At 40.6% G+C, this 20,354-nt stretch overlaps 1 protein-coding gene across 2 annotated transcripts in view; it reads left to right on the top strand.

The window, feature by feature from the left end:
• Positions 1-20,354, top strand: part of PLD5 (phospholipase D family member 5) — a 237,965-nt gene that overhangs the window by 177,592 nt on the left and 40,019 nt on the right. For both annotated transcript variants that reach the window (XM_073335270.1, XM_073335271.1), the window contains one exon: positions 3,104-3,231. In XM_073335270.1, the coding sequence (XP_073191371.1) occupies positions 3,104-3,231 (128 nt within the window). The remainder of the gene's footprint in view (positions 1-3,103; positions 3,232-20,354) is intronic.

Genomic DNA, 20,354 nt, shown 5'->3' with positions numbered 1-20,354 from the left:
AGATCTGATAAGCCTACTTTGAGAGAACATCTCAAGGGCTTGTAGAGAACAAGCGATTATCAGTACTGATGAATGTTTCCTTTCATCAAAAATTAGGGTCTCATTAGTAGTCCTTGTAGCAGCTGATGATGATAGATGCTTTCAACAGATGACCTTTTTTTTTTTTTTTTTTACATCTTGGAGATACTGTCTGCTCTGATTATGAGTTGGCTGTTTTCAGTTGAAAGACTCCTTGGCAAAATGTGGGTTACAGTTTTTTAATAGGATGTATTATCACAGCCTGTCTTATACCACTGCATTCATTGATGAGTCAGCGATTGCAATTAAAAATGATATTTTAAAGAGATGGGCTCGTGTCATCCAATCTTCTTCCAAAATTCACGGGGATTCAGATCCAGGGTTTTGACTCAGATCATTACAGAGCTCTAATATTTTATAGAGTTTAGCACAGCTGGTAAGATATTTCCTGTTGTACACATGGCATGCAAAGTTTCTGCTCAAGATTGAATATTTTTTTCAAGCAAATCTGAGAAAACAATTCATTTGTGAAGAAGTAGCTGCTTCAGACCAGTGTTTCCTCCTCCAGCTCAAACAGCATTTCATTTATAACCTACTTGGTGTGGGTGCCAAGCAATTTACGCTGCTGCTTAATGTGGGAAATTGGATATATGCTAAGAAAATCTGATTCACTCTAAATTGCTTATGTTAAAGTTGATTAGATGAGAACTCTATTTATAATGAATAATTCCTAAACTTTTACCACTTTGCAGTGGTGTGTTACTCTTATCTAATTGATTGTGAATCTCTATTTCAGATATAAGAAAGTTATTGTTTTTGTTTTGTTTTGCCAGAAACAATTTAACACCTGCTCTATTGCTTTTTGTTTGCCCTCTGATTTATACACAGAATTAATTCTACTTGTTAAGGCACATACTGAAAGTCAGCACACGTTGTAGCTCTTATTCGGATGTATAAAGTGCTCAGAAAATAACTGCTTCCAAGCATAGATGAGAATGAAAGATGACATGCCTGGAATATTCACAGATGACATCCAGGTTGCACAAAATGCAATTCTGGTTAGAGAGCCAAATCCCATAAACTGCTCAAAGCCCAGTGTGGCCAACTCTTGTGACTTTATCATGAGTTTTGTCATATTTGGTGTCTTTCTTGATCTCTCAGCTCCTTGAATCATTTAATTAGGTGAGAAATACAACTGTCATTCCAAAAAATAAATTTCTAACCCTGATGCACAGAAGTTTAAAAATGTGAAAGGGTCAGAAACCAGAAGTTAAATGAAATTAACTCAATATTTATTATTTTAAAAATATCTCATGATTTGAAACTAGGATGACCAGATGCCCTGACATTAGGGACTTTGTCTTACATAGGACTCTATTATCTCTTCCCCCTCCCCTCCAGTCCTGATTTTTCGCACTTGCTATCTTGCTCTCTATTTGAAAACAATCATGATTTTGGGGGGCCTGAGTCATGATTTTTGATTGTTTTGGGTAGTACTGAAAACCCAAGAACGTGGCCTAGGGCAGGCATTCTCTACTAAGAAAACCTGCACTACTGCCATCCTAAGGGCTTGTCTCCATTGGCAATTTAAAGCACTGCAACTTTCTTGCTTGGGGTGTGAAAAAACACCCCCCTGGAGCACAGCAAGTTTCAGTGCTGTAGAGCACTAGTGTTGACTGTGCACCAGCCCTGGAAGCTACACCCCTTGTGGAGGGTTTTGGGGTTTTTTTAGAGCGCTGGGAGAACTCTCTCCCGGCACTGCGCTGCAACCGCACAAACCACGTTAAAGCGCTGCCCGTGTAGACTAGCCCTAAGTCTCTGTGTCTACCTACCGTAACCTTTGTAACTCCTCAGGCTGCAGTCGCATGCTGTGTGTGTGGGTACACATCCCTATATACGAGGAATGACCAGTGGATCTAGACTGAACTACTTCATATCTATACAGGTTTCAGGGGTCCTGCCTTTCATTCTACATGCACACACATAGCTTCTTTGGTGTCCAGGGCCTTCCATGCTTGGGTGTGTGTATTTGTGTGTTAAAGTGAGGAAGAAGATTGCCTTCCTCTGCAACCTCCACAGAACATAACAATGGGGCAAATGATGTCACTGAGATATTTCACTGTATTTGGCATTAGCAGATTAAACTGAAATTTGACGGGCAATTTGTAAAAAGATTCTATAAACCCAAGAGCCTTCTTCAGTTTCCTGAATTTAGGGTGACATTTAGCCAGCCGTTTGTCAAAAGTATATTGATTCTTTAGTTTTTTTTCAGATTGCGGTTGGAAGTTTTTAAGTTGCTTTTTTCTAAGTGTTCCTTATTGGGTTTATCGGCTTATCTTCTTTAGAAATGCATTTTTCATACATGGGACAAGCTTTTTCCACTAACTCTTACACATTTTGCAAAGGTCCACATACTTCTAAGTTGGTACAGAAACAAAAATAATAACAAGGGTTTTTAGCTTGGGGATGTAATATTAATGAGTGGGTTTTGTTGTGCACTTTAAAAAATGTTAATATTATAATTCATAACCTGTATGATTTGAGACATGAAACTTTAAAACTTAAACTGTTTTTGCAAGGACAGTATTGGAAAAGCAACATGATATAAGGAAGCCCAATGATCAGTCTCTTTCCCTCCGCCCCCCCCTCCCCCCCCCCCGCACATACTCTTTAGGGTATGTGCAATGTCATGTCTCCAATAGAGTACGTCTGTGTGCTGCATGGAGCAGGAACTGGTAATTATGCACTGTCGGAACTCTATGGATCTATAAAAGGAGACAAAATAGGTAAACAATAGTAATGTGTTGAGATGCCACCTGCTCTTGTTTATTTGGGACATTTGGTAGGTTGAGCATACGCTCACTGAACTCATCGATAAGCACAGGAGCAGGTCTAAAAGAATAGGGCAGTAACGCTGTTTAAAATAAAATTTGCAGACTGCTTTAAAAGCTACGATATGTCTAACTGATGTCAGCCAATAGTTTGGTTACTGGAATCCTTAACTGTTTCCTCTTTGTTGCTTGTTGCATGTACTTTCCATTCTTTTGGACAATGATTAATTGTTGTGTCCTTTTTGAACTCCTAGGTGCAGAAGTGTTGTATATGAATATGACTGCTTATAATGAAGGTCGCCTTCAATCATCATTCTGGATTGTTGATAAACAGCATGTATACATTGGAAGTGCCAGCTTAGACTGGAGGTCATTGGGACAGGTAATTTTATTGATGAATGAAAAACCAGATATACTTTATACTTTTAATGTAAATCTACACCAAAGAAAAATATAGTAGAAAAATGTAACTTGCTTATTATTTTTAAATATATAACTTTATTTGAGGTAAGAATAAATAGGTGGCTATTTTGCCTATATGGAAGAGTGGCTGTCTTGCTGTAAGTCATACTTCTTTGCACAGTGAAACCTGCCATTAACAGTCACTTAAGGGCAGCAATTCCTCCTAGAAGAGGAGGCATTAAACCACAAGCAAATTAAATCATACTGGAAATCTTGGCTTTACATTGCATCAAGCCTGCAGTCCTTACTCAGATAAAACTCCCGCTGATTTCAGTGATGAATTTGACTGAGGAAAGAGTGCAGGTACAGGCCCATTCATAAAAAGTTGGAAGATCACCCACTGGGATTTTCTTTTAGAGTTTATCCATAATGGAAGCTCCTCTGTAACATTTCGAGCATGAATCAATTTTGTTCGTTGTTCAAGTCTGCAAACTAGATACAGTAAGACTGAAATTGGGAAGTTCTTTCCCATATAGTGAGTCTGATCCTGAAAAAATTCAATGTGTGGAGTTCCTGACGATTTCAGCGGAAGTTACATGCACAGAGAAGTTGTAGCATGAAACCCAGAGTTTGTATGTGTGTTAGAGCCAAACAATACAAAGCTTATAAATAAGCACCTCTTCATCAGTATATCAGTGCTGTGAATTCCCTAATTTTGAGAGAGACTCTTTTTCAAAATTGTTTTGAAGAAGCAACATGCTATTTACAAAGCCAGTCTGTCTTCTGAAGATTTCTGTAGTAAACAGTTTTTATAGTCCACCTGTTAATGCACCTTTTTTTCAGTAGTTGTCTGTTGGAATCATAAAAAGGTAGTAACATTTTTTCTGTGTTCATGGGAGTTTTACATGCAAATTCCTGTGTGTCAAGAATAGCAAAAATGCCAATATTGATTGTGTACCTTTGCCTTCTATTGGTGGAACCAGAATTGCTCAGCTGTGTGCCATTGGTCTTGTACTTTTTAAAAGCTAATATAGACTGTCCTTCAGCTCAAGAGATAGGGGACTGTGCTTTTGGAGCTAGGTAGTCTGAATTTATCCCCAGTGTCATCCTGGAGCTACAGGTAACCAGGATATGCAGCATGGTTTAAACCAGAGGTTCTCAAACTGTGGTCCGTGGATAGTTCCCTTTAACGTACATGCCTGGGCAGCCGCACATGAAAGAATGAAGGGCCACCCACCTAATTAGTGGAGCCGCACAGGCATGACTACACTAATTAGATGCCTGGACCCTGGAGAAGACGCACATGTAAGGTGAGGTGGTGCCCTTGGGGGGAATAGAGGGTAGATGGGAGGGGGCAGTGGGGTGAGAAGTGGGGTTGGGGGGAATTTGGGATGTGCAGTGCTGCGGCAGCCAGAGAAAGCGGTGACTTTCCCCAACTCCAGGGCTGCGGCTGCTGGGGAGAAATGGCCCTCCTTCCCAGCCTCAGCCTCAAGTGTTCCATGAAAAAAAAAGTTTGAGAATCACTGGTTTAAACTACAAAGTCCTAGATGGCCATAGATGAGTTACAATAAAATAACTTGCTTTCTAAATATACGAGAGCTTTGGAAATATGTTACTAATTATGGGCATAGTGTGTAACAATATTGGTACGTAAGATTGACTAGACAGTTCGTGCTGAAATTTTCCAGGCTTGTTTTGATCTAAGGGGTTGAGTGTTTGAACAAAAATAACTCAGCCACTTGAGAAACAAGCGTGGAGTGAATATACTTTTGCCATGATAAAAAAATGTTTGTAACCTTTTTTTAAAAAACAATTATAGTGCATCACAAGTTTGTGGTAGAAACCTTGCTAGAGACTTAATTCCTAGGTTGTAGATCTATCTTTTGGTGACCCAGTGAAAATTCCAGCCTTGGGGCTGTTGTAAATTATGCCAGCTGGGAACAGCTCCCTATGGGCTGTTACACTGCTTGGGATTACTGACGTGTAAAGTGTGCTGGCCATGCTACCAGCATGCCCATAAACAAATGGGAGCCTAGACAAATCCTGTGAGACGTGGAATGTGAAAAAAAGGATGTGTCTGGGTCAAGGATCTGGCCCTCTACTCTTTTGGATCCCACCTGTTGTGTATTCTAAGAAAACACAAGGAAAGAATTCAGGAGCAAACAGAAATGGGCATCTTTCCGGAATCTTCTTTGGAATGAACAAAGGATTAGCTTTTTGACTAATATTGATTGGAGAGATTATATGAACTGCGTCAGAAAGGGTAACTTTGTTGAGCTATTCTAAATGAGGTAAGGAAACTGAATATTTTTCTCAACTGTTCATGTTTATCATTTCTGTATGTAGTATAAAGCAATAGGACAAGTTATTCATCTGTCATAAGCAAAATAATTCAGATCTGTTCATAGCGCATCTATTATACTATAAAATAGTTACATAGTAAATTATATTGTTTTAACTATGCGGGACCTGCCAAATGTGAGCCTCGAATAACAGTCAAAACAATGGACATAGAAAAGGAGCATATCGGTCACTCAGTATAGCTGAAGGTGTCAAAGTGACATGGTCAGTGACTTCCATCACAGACACCACAATCCCCTGTTTGATCAAACTAATCATAGTGAAGTAATCCAAGTTCCTGTGAAAACTCAGATTATATTTGTGTTTTTGGTTTGTTTGTTTTTTAATGGCCTGGCTGGAGCCAGATTTATGTGGGTCTGTGTTTCAAACTCATTCCCTGACTGTTCATCTTACCATGTGCTTTCTAGAGACATATGGAGAGTTTGCCATCCTATTAAATAGGATGTTGTCAGAAAGTCCAGCATTTATACAGAGCAAAGACATGCAGCAGAAATTTTCTCTTGATTAAAAATATTTGTCTGATCTCATTTAGGAAAGTTAAGAAATATAGACTGGGATTTCTGTGGGGTCTCAGGGAATCAGATGTCTAACTCCCATTGACTTTCAGTGAGACTTGGTCATCTAACACCCTTAGGATCCTTTAAAACTTCCAGCCATAGTTAATAAGGACTACTCTTAAAGGGACTCATTGTTGTTTTAGGATTGCATTCTCCCCTTTCAGGGAAAACCTACGTGGTGGTGGTGGTGGAGAAATAAGCAGAAAACTCTGTGACGTTAATTTCTCTGCATGCTTCCCTTAAGGAGAAGGCTCTGGAGATTTGTGGAGGAGCCAGGGGATGAGACTAGGATACCTGGTTACCTACATAGATCCCAGGGTAGTGCCGGTCAGGGACTCGATCCCCTTTCCCTGCCACCTGCATTTTATCTCCTGGATATATAGGTGAGATAATGCTGATATTGGCTAGTATTGTCTCCTGCATAGGATTTAATTGGGAAATCTGCTCATGTTAGAATGGAGAGGCCTGCCAAAAGCAGCCCCCTTCCCACACCGGCACATCCCACAGACCTGCAGAGACATGACTATGTGGAGTGGGTTAAGTGGGACTTCTATTCATAGGATACAGAAGGACCTAGACCAATTGGAAGATTGGGCCAAAAGGAATCTGATGAGGTTCAATAAGGATAAGTGCAGGGTCCTGCACTTAGGACGGAAGAACCCAATGCACAGCTACAGACTAGGGACCGAATGGCTAGGCAGCAGTTCTGCAGAAAAGGACCTAGGGGTGACAGTGGACGAGAAGCTGGATATGAGTCAGCAGTGTGCCCTTGTTGCCAAGAAGGCCAGTGGCATTTTGGGATGTATAAGTAGGGGCATAGCGAGCAGATCGAGGGACGTGATCGTTCCCCTCTATTCGACATTGGTGAGGCCTCATCTGGAGTACTGTGTCCAGTTTTGGGCCCCACACTTCAAGAAGGATGTGGATAAATTGGAGAGAGTCCAGCGAAGGGCAACAAAAATGATTAGGGGACTGGAACACATGAGTTATGAGGAGAGGCTGAGGGAGCTGGGATTGTTTAGCCTGCAGAAGAGAAGAATGAGGGGGGATTTGATAGCTGCTTTCAACTACCTGAAAGGGGGTTCCAAAGAGGATGGCTCTAGACTGTTCTCAATGGTAGCAGATGACAGAACGAGGAGTAATGGTCTCAAGTTGCAGTGGGGGAGGTTTAGATTGGATATTAGGAAAAACTTTTTCACTAAGAGGGTGGTGAAACACTGGAATGCGTTACCTAGGGAGGTGGTAGAATCTCCTTCCTTAGAGGTTTTTAAGGTCAGGCTTGACAAAGCCCTGGCTGGGATGATTTAACTGGGAATTGGTCCTGCTTTGAGCAGGGGGTTGGACTAGATGACCTTCTGGGGTCCCTTCCAACCCTGATATTCTATGATTCTATGATTCTATGATTCTGCAGTTGAAAACTCATCATACCTTTGAGCAGCATCTATATGGTTTCTGCAGCATCACAACACTTTAAGGTATGCAGGGTGACTGATTTAATTAGCCTCTTCCACCCCTTCCAACAAATCAAAGGATCAATTGAAAGGTGTCTGCTTTCTAAGGGCATGTGGTCCATATGAACCATCAAGCATAGTAATTGCCTTCTCTCCCAAACTAAATATCCAACCTGAGTCAGTAGCTTTCTAGGTCGGTGATGTTTTCCCATACAGCTGAATGTTCCAGAACAAGATAAATGATTTGAGTGCATCAAATCTCATTACGTCAAATAAAAACTAAAGAGCAATAAAAACATTAAGGTTCAAATTGCACTGGATTGTCCTGTCTTACCATCCTACTTAGTTATATGTAATGTTTGTTCAGAGCTTCTTACGTATTGGAATTTGTACCTGTTCAGGCTCATACGCTGCATAACACACATGCATATGGAACAGTTGATTTTACTGGTGTAGCAGTGGAGTTACAGATACAGTAGATCTATACTGTGCTTCCACAGAGAGCACATACAGGTTACTTTGTGTGCACTCTGGAGGCTAATGTCGGGTTTGCTCTCCTTATCTCTGCCTGATGGACACTACGGATTAAGGTGTAAATTGTGCTCATAGTTACGTCAGGTATAAAACTGGATCAACTCAACTGAACTCAGTGGAATTACTTCTCATTAACACCAGTGCAAATGAGAATGGACTTTGGCCCTCAGACCTTGGTTTACAATATAAATGTTAAGTATCAGAGGTGTAGCCGTGTTAGTCTGGATCTGTAAAAGCAGCAAAGAGTCCTGTGGCACCTTATAGACTAACAGACGTATTGGAGCATAAGCTTTCGTGGGTGAATACTCACTTCTTCAGACATGCATCTGAAGAAGTGGGTATTCACCCACAAAAGCTTATGCTCCAATACGTTTGCTAGTCTATAAGGTGCCGCAGTACTCTTTCCCACTAATATAAATATTGTTTGCAGTGTTGTTGTAGCTGTGTTGGTGTCAGGATATTAGAGAGAATATCCAGGATAAGCTTGAAAGCTTGTCTCTTTCACCAACAGAAATCAAAGATATTACCTCACCCACCTTGTGTCTTACTACAGATTTGGTAGTAAAGTTCTGATTTAACTCTGTTTTGGGAGAGATTTGGGGTTGTATCTGTCAGTGACTTTAAAAAATGATTTCTGCTGCCCTCTTAGGATAGGTTCTGAGGAGAAATTTTCACTGAAAAACCATCATGCTTCTGTTGAAGCAGCAGTTAATGATAAGAATTAGCTGTCGTATCAATCTAGAGGGCGGTAGATCTGAGACCTATACTCTTCTGCTTGCAAACATGGATTTTCCTTGCAAGATGTGGATTGCAAAATATGGATTTTTTTTTAATTTAACCATCCAATAGGCCCAAGAGGACTTAATTCTTATTCTGCCTCAAACCTGTGCATAGTACAAATCAATAAGAGTGAAATATGGTAATGAATACAAGAATCGTTGTGACTATTTAGGGTACTTAATGTAGTTATTCCATTAAAAATGTAACTTACTATGATTGTATCTGCACATATTGTACTTCTGTCTCTGAGTAAAAAGAACTCTTTTGAAGTCACATGCATACATTCCCGTGTTGGAATTTCTATTTATCTACCTACCTAATTAATTCGTGTAGTATCTGAGCACCTCACCAATATTTATTAATTTATCCTCATAACACCCCCATGAGGTGGGAAAGTATTGTTTACTCCTATTTTATAGGTGTGGAACTGAAACTCCGAAAAATTACTTTGTCTTTGGATTCTATAATAATAAAAAGGGACACCTATTTAAAGGGGTAGGCACCCCAACACAAGTTATGAACACATACATTTTTATACAGCAGCACCAAACTCATGATTCCTTCTCCCTATGCAGACCTTGTGCACCCTCCACAGCAGCCTGAGTGAATAAATGCATCTTGTAGATTGAGTTACTAGCCAGAGGCCACACGACCATCCTTTCATTCCATAGCCTCCCACTGTTGAGCAGAAATCCACCTTTTATTATCATCGGGGCAATAATTCCTGAATCTTCACTCTTCCCATCTCTTGCCTTCCTGCAGACCAAGAGACCAGACACAGGAATATGCTTATGTTGCATGTCAGTACAGGGTACTTAACATGGAGGAGATAAGTGCAGCACAGAACATTTAACAATTAAGGGTGCTGAACTAGTCCAATTTATAGCTGAATTGTAATGCCATTTTGTAACGGGTTTGTTAGCATTATTTGTCTCTTGGGAGCCAGAGTCTAAAGTTGAAATAATAAATTGACTGCAAATGGACACTTGGAAATCAGCATCAAGTGTCGTCTTAAATGAACCATTGTGTTAGATTCATTTTAACATCATCTCTGGAGAATTGTTATCCGTGTTTTCAAAGAGGAAAGTAGAAATCAATCCTACACAGTTTACTGAGCTTTGTTGCCATTTTTCTCCTCTTGCTGTCCTTGACAAAGATTATAGGCATTAATCTATTTGCTTAAAGAGCAAGAAAAAAAATTATATCAGGAAGGCATACTTTGTATGCCATGTGAATTAGCTATGGATGAACATGTAAAGGTTCAGTGATTTGGCTAATGTCTTTACCACCAACATTTTGATTCTTGTCTGAATCTCAGCTTCATCTTCATTTTTAACTCTTATCCTAAAACTAAATGCTACTTACCCTAAAACTAGCCACTCATGGCAGTGGTAAATTTGTCTGAGAAACTCCCTGAAATTATAGGGGAGGCTGGTAGTGCATTTATATATTAAAGTTCCCCGAAGCTTCCCATTGTATGGCCTAGTTTTCAGTTGCTCATAACTTTACCAAATGTGTACTTTATTGGTTGACATTTCCCATGTTGGGTATCTGCCTTAGTCCAAGCTGATTTTTTTTTTAATACAGACAAAATAGTTCAGCCATTTCTGAGAATGAAATTAGGAGAAAATAAATTGTTTTTCCCATGTTAAAAAAAAAATTCTGGTGACCTTTTCTTTGAACATCTCTAGTATTCTCTTCCTTTGGTCAGGTACTTGAAATTTGGCAGGAGGTGGCCTTTGTGTCAGGGATATGTCTTTTGCCACCTCCAATAACATCATTCTAAATTTGGCCAGGATATAACCATCTGACAAATTGTAAGGATGAGGCCAGTATTTGAGGGGGAAGGAGACTAGGATTGGGGTGAGAAGCCTGTGAAGTAGAGACTGGGACTGACTCGATGAGGAGAATGGAACTGTGATGAGGAGCCTTTGGTGGGAAAGAGACTGGATGAAGACAGGAACAATTTGGAGGGCTGAAGAAGAAGGTGATTGAGGAGTATTACCCCCAGAGCACACTCCTCTCCGGAGCCTGGAATGGAACCCAGTATTCCTGAGTCTCACCATTTCTCTGCTGACAGCAAATATCTGTGAAACCCACTGGCAAGGTGTCCCATCTCTTTCTAGTCCTAGTCCGTATACAGGGTGACTACCTACTGCTGCTGTCAGTTACTCTGCTAGTTCAAGTGCAGAACTGTGTGGTGGATCTAAAGATCACAACCCTGCTGATGACCAGTGTGAGTGTCAATATAGAGCCACAGTATGGAATTTGCTTTTTCAGTTTGTTTTTTATAAACCTAGGAAATTACATACAACATATGGTAGAAGAACATTTTTAAGGTTGCAAAATCAAGCATTCAGGATTAGAAAATGCCAGAATTAAGGTTGCCTGTGCAGCCTAAATTCAGCTCCCTTGTGTGTATGTATTATGATACAGTATTTGATACAGTCAATTACTTGACTACATACTATTTTTAAAGGAAACCTTAATGCTGACATTTGCTAATTTTTTAATACTTGTCTTTTGTAATCTTAATGTTCTTTTAATATAGCCTTTGTGTAATAATACAGAGACTATAAGGAACAATTATTGCCTAACCCCATGAGGTGATAAATTTATATTTGCAGTCCAGTAATGTATTGTACATTTTTTGCAATTGAAGATCCAGTTTCACAAGGCAAGTTGTGACTTTAATAACTTGGTGTGAATATCTGAGGGCCAACATTTTCCCATATCAGTGATTTCAAGTCTAAATAGCTGTTCACTATGATCCTTAGATCTCTTTCAGCATCACTGCGTCTCATATTTTTCCAATCAATTGAATATCTGTGTTATAGATTATTTTTCATCAGATGTATGTGCTCTCCAAATGTAATCTCATTTTACTTTTGCCCATGTTATCTAACCTCTCCAGAGGTCCCTTTGTATTATCTAGCCTCAGAGGCATATGTAATACTACCCAATCTTGCCAATTTCTGCTTGTCAGCACTCATATTTCACTTTTACAAATGTCATTAATGTGTTATTTATACTTTTTTACAAGATTATTAAGAGTGGCTAATACTGTGACCCTGGTTGTCATGTAAAGGGCCCTTACTGTATACCTCCCTGTCACTGTATTTTAGGGCCTTATTTACACATGCCCATTTCAAGGCCTCTGAGTAATGCGGGAGCAATGTGAAGGAGCCTTGCAATACATGAGACTGTCTCTGTAAATCCAGTTCAATCATGAGTCACCATGACATCACACCATTCACTTCCCCATCTCTATACATGCCGTTTCTCACTATCCCTTGCATGTAGTCCTGCAGCAGCTTTCAGCTCATTTGAGATTGTTCCTATACCAAGTAACTATTAAATGCATTGCTCAAATGGAGACACATTACGTCTGTTGCATTCTACTAATTTGACCATTCTGTCAAAATAAGCTATCAGTGTTTGTCGGGCACAATGTGGACTTCATAACAAAGCCATTCTACTTATTGCTAAAGATTCTGTTCTTTTCCAGATACTTATAGATATTTTCTCTCATTTGCTCCATTACTTTTCTAGGGAGTAAATTCAGTAATTGCCAGGATCATTCTTCTTTCCCGATTTGAAAACTGGTACTATGTTTGCTTTTTCTTTCCCCCCATGTTTTTGCTGTTCTCAACATTTCAAAGATGAGTGTCATTATTATGATAAATTCATTTGCTAAATCTCTTAATCCCCAAGGATGTTTCTCTTAACTTAGTTTGTCATCTGGATGCACTGATGTACGTTATTGCAAATTGTAATAGTATTTCCTTACCTGAGTTTTTATCAATTTTTAAATAAATCTCTTCTTTATTTTTGGTGTCAAACATTTTTTTAAAAAACTAGTACACAATCATTACCATGTTAGAATCATCAATGATTTTATCTTCCCCCCTCTTTACTTTAGGCCTTGATTCAGCAAAGCAATTAAGGTTGTGCTTAACTTTAAACTTGTTCTCAAGAGCTTTGCTGAAGCAGGGCCTTATTATTGACCCCCTGTTGTTACTTTTTCTCTAGTATTTTTTTTCACCTGCTATTTCTGTAAAATCCCTTCTTATTCCTATTATCCTCTTTGGGTAAGAAGTACCCATTCTGCAGTTCTTTGTGCCATTATCTGTTCTTTTCAAACCTTTACTGACCATGTATTCTTGTTCAGTTGCCTCCCCCTTTTTCTATTTCCAGTTAAATGTTCTTTCTTTTAACTTCACCGCTTTAACAGTTTCTTCTATTCTTTTTTGAGAGGAATTGTAGCCTGTTATACTCTAATTATGGTATCTTTCAAAGTTTTCCACGCTTCTTCACACTAATAGATTCTAAAACTACATTCTATTGCACATTTCTTTTTAGGATTTATAGGACCATTGTACGCCCAGCTTTTGTACCAATTTAATTATATTGGTTTAGGGATTAGTATAGGTAAATCTCTGTAACTGTCTTGATAAATTCATTTCTAAGCTGATATATTTACAATGGAACAAAAATTGAATGTAGACAAAGCCCCTACCACCCCAAAGTTTGCTTTCTTGATATCTAACACCTTGTACTACTGCACTCTTTGAATCCAGTTCTTCTTATGCTAATTTCAAGTAATTCTTGATCACTGGTATCAATTTTATCTCAATCAGGATGGTTTCTTCACTCGTTGTCTTATATAGTTTCTAAATCATAGAATTGTAGAACTAGAAGAGACTTCAAGGGGTCATCTCATGGCAGGACTAAGTATTATCTTTTCTCAAACTTTTCACAAAGGTTCTCAAACTTTAGCAACCCAAGGACCCACATTTTGATTTAAAAATTTTTGCGGACCCCCCCCCCCAAGGCTCCTGTTTAGCCCCAGGCCCCACCCCCACTCCACGCCTTCCCCCAAGTCTCCACCCCTTCCTGCCCCTGCTCCACCTCTGCTCCTCCTCTTCACCTCCTCTTTCTGCTCCTCCCCCAAGTGCACCCCGTCCCCGCTGCTCCTCCTCCCTCCCAGCGTCTCCTACATGCCACTGAACAGCTGTTCCCCAGCATGCAGTAGGCACTGGGAGGGAGAGGTGGAGTTGAATCAGCATGGCCAGCCATGATTCTGCCCCACCCCCCATTTCTCCCCCTCCCTTCCAGCGCCTCCTGCACGCCACTGAACAGCTGTTCCCAGGCGTACAGGAGATGCTGGGAGGAAGTGGGAGGAGTTGATCAGTGGGGCCCGCAGACCTCCTAAAGTATCCTCACGGACCCCAGTTTGAGAAACGCTGAAATCCCTGATAGGTGTTTGTCTAACCTGCTCTTAAATCTCCAGTGGTGGAGATTCCACAGCCTCGCTAGGCAATTTATTCTAGTGGTTAACTGACAATTAGGAAGTTTTTCCTTAATGTCCAACCTAAACCACCCTTGCTGCAATTTAAGCTCATTACTTCTTGTCCTATCCTCAGAGATTAACAAGAACAATTTATCTCCCTCCTCCTCCTTGTAACAATCTTTTACGTATTTGAAAACTGTAATCATGTCCTCTGTCAGTCTTCTCTTCTCCAGACTAAACAAAACCAATTTTTTCAATCTTCCCTCACAGGTCATGTTTTCTAGATCTTTAATCATTTTTGTTGCTCTTCTCTGGACTTTATCTAATTTGTCCACATCTTTCCTGAAATGTGGCACCCAGAACTGGATGCAATACTCCAGTTGAGGCCTAATCAGTGCAGAGTAGAGCAGAAGAATTACTTCTTGTGTCTTGCTTACAACATTCCTGGCTAATACATCCCAGAATGATGTTTGCTTTTTTTTGCAACAGTGTTACACTGTTGAGTCATATTTAGCTTGTGATCCACTATGACCCCCAGTTCCCTTTCTGCAGTAATCCTTCCTAGACAGTCATTTCCCATTTTGCTTGTGTGCACTGATTGTTCCTTCCTAAGTGGAGTACTTTGTATTTGCTCTTATTGAATTTCATCCTATTTACTTGAGACTATTTCTCCAGTTTGTCCAGATTCTTTCGAATTTTAATTCTATCCTCCAAAACATTTGCAACTCCTCCCAGTTTGGTCATCTGCAAACTTTAAAGTGTACTCTCTATGCCATTATCTAAACATTGATGAAGATATTGAACAGAACCAGACCTAGAATTGATCCCTGCATGACCCCACTCGTTATGCCGTTCCAGCTTGACTATGAACCACTGATAACTACTCTCTAGGAATGGTTTTCCAACCGGTTATGCACCCACCTTATAATAGCACAATCTAGGCTGCATTTCCCTAGTTTGTTTATGAGACGATCGTGTGAGACAGTATCAAAAGCTTTACTAAAGTCAAGATATACCACATCTACCACTTCCCCCCAATCCACAAGGCTTGTTACCCTGTCAAAGAAAACTATTACCAGCAGGAGAGTGGGTTTGTGTGTGGGGGGGGGAGGGTAGGGTGAGAAAACCTGGATTTGTGCTGGAAATGGCCCAACTTGATTATCATACACATTGTGAGAAGAGTGATCACTTTAGATAAGCTATTACCAGCAGGAGAGTGGGGTGGGAGGAGGTATTTTTTCATGCTTTGTGTGTATATAAAAAGATCTTCTACACTTTCCACAGTATGCATCTGATGAAGTGAGCTGTAGCTCACGAAAGCTTATGCTCAAATAAATTGGTTAGTCTCTAAGGTGTCACAAGTACTCCTTTTCTTTTTGTGAATACAGACTAACACGGCTGTTACTCTGAAAACTATTTATATTACACACTATAGGTTAGCATAATTTTGATTACACAAATAAGTAGAAATTTAATATTACATTAAATATTAAGAAGGCATTTTTGCCAAGAATATTTTTAGGAGTGAATGACGTTGTTTACACTCTTGTTACAGTGTGTATGGTAACACCCATTGTTTCATGTTCTCTGTGTATATAAATCTCCCCACTGTATTTTCCACTGTATGCGTCCGATGAAGTGAGCTGTAGCTCACGAAAGCTTATGCTCAAATAAATTGGTTAGTCTCTAAGGTGCCACAAGTACTCCTTTTCTTAATATAAAGAGTGTATTTGTGTGCAGTATTTAAAATATATTGTGGTGGCCACATTTGTTTCCAGTTTTCCAATAACCTTATTATGATGGAGCCACCATGGCATGGATAGCTGAGACAGAATCTGTTCATTTTCATTTCTGTTAATGACAGTTGCATCTGATCTTTATAGAACTGCATGGAGTGAAAAGAAAGCTATTATCAGTCTCTCAGTTTTCTGAGACCTCTTATCTCTAAATGAGTCTTTTGAAGTTATGAAATGGCGCATCTGGCACTTTTATGATAAGACTTCTCTGTCTGGCATTTAGTGGAATTAAATTCTTTCCCTTTCCATCAAGCAAAAGTTAGATTGAGAGTATTCATTCTCTCATATTTCCACTGGGTGTAGTGTTAGTTTAGAATGAGCTACAATTATGTCCCTCATGTTCTGTTTAAACAGTTGCAAATCTTTGCCATGTCCTACTAATAATTCCTTTAATTCTTTTTCTATCTCAGAGCTGTTCTGTAACTTAGAACTCTTAGTAAAGTGAAGATGACCACGGCATTGAAGTGTCCTGCATACTTGGAAAAATGGTACTAACCTTGGCCCCGCTGAGAGGTTCAGCAAGCACAGAGAGGAGGTCAATATTATCGTTCAGATGTAATGCACTACAACAGGCGATCAGTGCCCTTAATGTTAATTCTCATATCCTGTGTTATGTTTACATCTCTATATTAGAATAACATTGCTTATATTACAGCAATATTCCACATCTAAAAAGCCCTGATAAGAGAGCAGTTATCAGCTTAAATCTTCTTATTTACTCATGTCAGTTATTCCATTGGTTTCAATGGAATTATTCACACACCTAGAGATTATTCCCATGAGTAAGAGTTAACAGGATCAGGCCATGATTTTTGGGAGTATTTATGAATGATTAATAGTATTTTTAAAAGAACAAGATTTCTCAGTGGATATTACAAAGATGTAATGGCGATCTTCCTTTAAAGTATTTCTCTTCTAATTGTAGAACACATGGAAGGATTATCAAAAATATGCTGTGGTGCTATTAATATAAGAATTGCCATACTGGGTCAGACCAATGATCAGTCTAGCCAGTATCCTGTCGTCCGACAGACAGTGGCTGGAGCCAGATGATTCAGAAGGAATGAATAGAACAGGACAATTATTAAGTGAGCCATCCCCTGTCATCCACTCCCGGCTTCTGGCAGTCAGAGATTATGGGACACTCCAGAGCATGGAGTTGTGTCCCTGACTATCTTGGCTAATAGCCATTGATTAACCTATCTTCCATGAACTTCCCTCATTCTTTTTTTTAACTCAGTTATACTTTTGGCCTTCACAACATCCCCTGGCAATGAGTTCCACAGGTTGACTCTGCATTGTGTGAAGAAATACATCCTTATGTTTATTTTAAACGTGCTGCCTATTAATTTCATTGGGTGATCCCTGTTTCTTGTATTATCTGAAGGGGTAAATAGTGTTAATGTACTTCATTGCAAATAGGAGTCTGAAAATTATTTGTTGTTTTCATTGGGTGCCTATGACAAAATCCAGTTTAACCTTTTCAATGTCTATATAGTTAGCAAGATCTAAACTAATGAACATTTCCTTCCTCTGAGATGGCAGTTTTGGTTTCTGGGCCATATACAATGTTGTAGGATTTCTGGAATTGGTGGAAGTCTCAGACTGTTGAAGAAACTGTCCAGGTCTTGATACAAGTTAATCAAAATGACCAAAATCTGCTCTATTACATCCATAAATGAGAGCAAAATTTGACCCAGTAAGCCTGCCCTTCTTGAAAATGAATAACAATTGATTGTCTAAAATTTACAAATGAACCTCAGTGACACAGCTGGACTCTTCAGATTGTATTGTATCTTCTAGTCACTGCCCTGCACTGTGGGTGGAGGAGTATGGAAAGCCAGAGACTCCCAGGGAAGCATAGCTGCTGTGCTAGCCTTTCCTATGGTGAGATGTGCTCTTCCTCCACAGCTGCCGATGGCCTCTCTTCTTCCCCTTCTCCTTTGGGGACCATATCCACAATCTGTCCTTGTGCTCAGGTGAGTGAAAAAACTGTGATTGTGTCAAGGGTGAAAGTAATTGAAAGGACTTACTGTTACACAGGAGTCCTGAGCAGCGGGCGTGGCCTTAACCGGAAGAGGTGTGACCTTTAAATCCCCTGGCCCTTTAAATCACCCCCAGAGCTACCAGCTGCAGAGGTGGCTGGGAACCCCGGGGTTTGGGGGCGATTTAAAGGGCCAGGGGCTCCCGGCCACTGCTACCACAGCAGAGCCCCGGGCCCTTTAAATTGCTGACAGAGCCCCAGGGCTCCCAGCTGCCACTGCTACCCCAGGGTTCGGATCTCTGGTGGAGATTTAAAGGGCCCGGGGCTCCTCTGTGGCAGTGGCGGCTGGGAGCCCCGAGCCCTTTAAATCACCGCCGGAGCCCCAGGCCACCATTGCTTCCCCAGGGCTCTGCAGTGGGGCTCGGACGGCAATTTAAAGGGCCCAAGGCTCTGACCACCGCTACCACCCCGGGCCCTTTAAATTGCTGCCGGAGCCCCTGGCCACCGCTGCTACCCCAGGACTCCGGCAGCAGGGCTCCAGCAGCAATTTAAAGGGCCCGGGGCTCCCTGCAGCGGCCAGAGCCCCAGGCTCTTTAACTCACCGCCCAAGCCACCTCTGCTATCCAGGGGGTCTGGCAGCAGGGCTCTGGTGGCAATTTAAAGGGCCTGGGGCTCTGGCCACTGCCAGGAGCCCCAGACCCTTTAAATTGCCAGCCTGGGGAAGCCAGTCTGGTCTGCCACGGCATACCAGCTCTTGCCGTTATGCTGTACCAGACCGTACTGGCTTATGTTCATATCTGGATTGTGTGCTCTCCCTGCACATGGAGCCCAAGAGTGGGGCTTCTTGCACTCTCCCAGCTTGCTGATCTGTGTAGAGGCAGAACCCAGTGTGATTCAAAACTTCCTGAAAAGCTATTTTAGCTTAATGTGTATGTTCTCTATTCTTTTAGTTGCCCAGCCTTTCTAGTGATCTGTTCTAGTCTCACTCACTCCCACGCATCCACCTTGACTTCAGTAGGTTTGCACAGAGTGTAACTGAAAACAGCCCTTAGCATACACTTTGTTCGTGTTTTCAAACTTTTCTCAGCAACTACAAGGGCTAGAAACTTTCTTTTTAAAGGAAACCTGAGGTTCTCATGTGATCACAGGACTTCAGGAACTGGAGGTTTAAGAGAACACCTAATATCACAAGATTGACAATAAAATCATGAGAATTGGCCACATTACCTAGGGCAGTGGTGGATTTTCCATCTCTTAGTGTCTTCAGATGAAGACTGGATACCTTTCTGGAAGATAAGTTCAGTCAAGGACAAGTTACTGGGCTCAATGCAGGGGCAACTGGGTGAAACTGAATAGACTGTGTTATCCAGGAGGTCAGACTAGATCATCTAATGGTCTCTTCAAGCCTGTAAAATATATTGAAATTAAGTTTCCAGCTTGGTGTGTGAGATTTTTTTATTTATGATTTCAGCTGACTCTAATCATTTGTTCATTGCTCCATCGCTGACCTGCATGGTTATAAATCCATCTTCTTGTCTTCTAATCAAAGTTTCTTTTTCAGCAAAAATAACTCTAATAACTCTAATCAATTAATTTTGGTTCTAGAGATGTGGGCTCTCTACTGAGAAAATCCTGCTGCTCATCCTAGTAAAGTCCATTCAAGGAACTGTCAGCAATCAAGATTATACACTCCATGAGAAAACATGGGAGACGTGATTGTTCAGATAACTGTGCCAAAGACCATTTAGAGCTTATCACCAACATCTTGAATAGCGTCCAGAATCAAACAGGCAGCCAGTGTAAAAGACCTGATAGCACTGGTGAGAGCTGCTCAGAGCAACCCATCAAGAAGTGAGCTACTGAATTCTGCACAAGGTGCAGTTTCTGGGAGCACTTCAAGGGTAGTCCGAATAGTGTGTTGTTCAGTGTACTTTGCCTAGAGAACACAACACATAGGCCACTGTGATGAGCTCCACATAATATGGGAGTGTTTGTAGTCTCCAGACCAGCCTTTGTAGACTCATAGATTTTAAGGCCAACATAGACTATTATGATCATTTAATCTGTCCTGTTGCAGAATGACACAGGTCGTATACTTTCACCTGCTGATTTCTGCATCAAGTCCAATAATTTGTGGTGGAACTAGATCCTTAAATAATAAAAAAAAATGAGGTGTTTCTGATGCAAATGAAATGAAGAAGTAGCAGTGAATCCACTATGACCACAAGAATGTGATTTACTCTGCAGCAAAAGCTAGGCATACTCCTCAAATAGAAGTTGCAGTCACATCCCTGCAGAGGCTTCCACATTTCCCTCTGCTGTTCAGCATTATTTCCATTTTATCTAG

The sequence above is a fragment of the Lepidochelys kempii genome, chromosome 3 (genome assembly GCF_965140265.1).
Source record: "Lepidochelys kempii isolate rLepKem1 chromosome 3, rLepKem1.hap2, whole genome shotgun sequence".
In the NCBI taxonomy this organism is placed as follows: domain Eukaryota; kingdom Metazoa; phylum Chordata; order Testudines; family Cheloniidae; genus Lepidochelys; species Lepidochelys kempii.
This window is presented reverse-complemented; position numbering and strand designations above follow the sequence as displayed.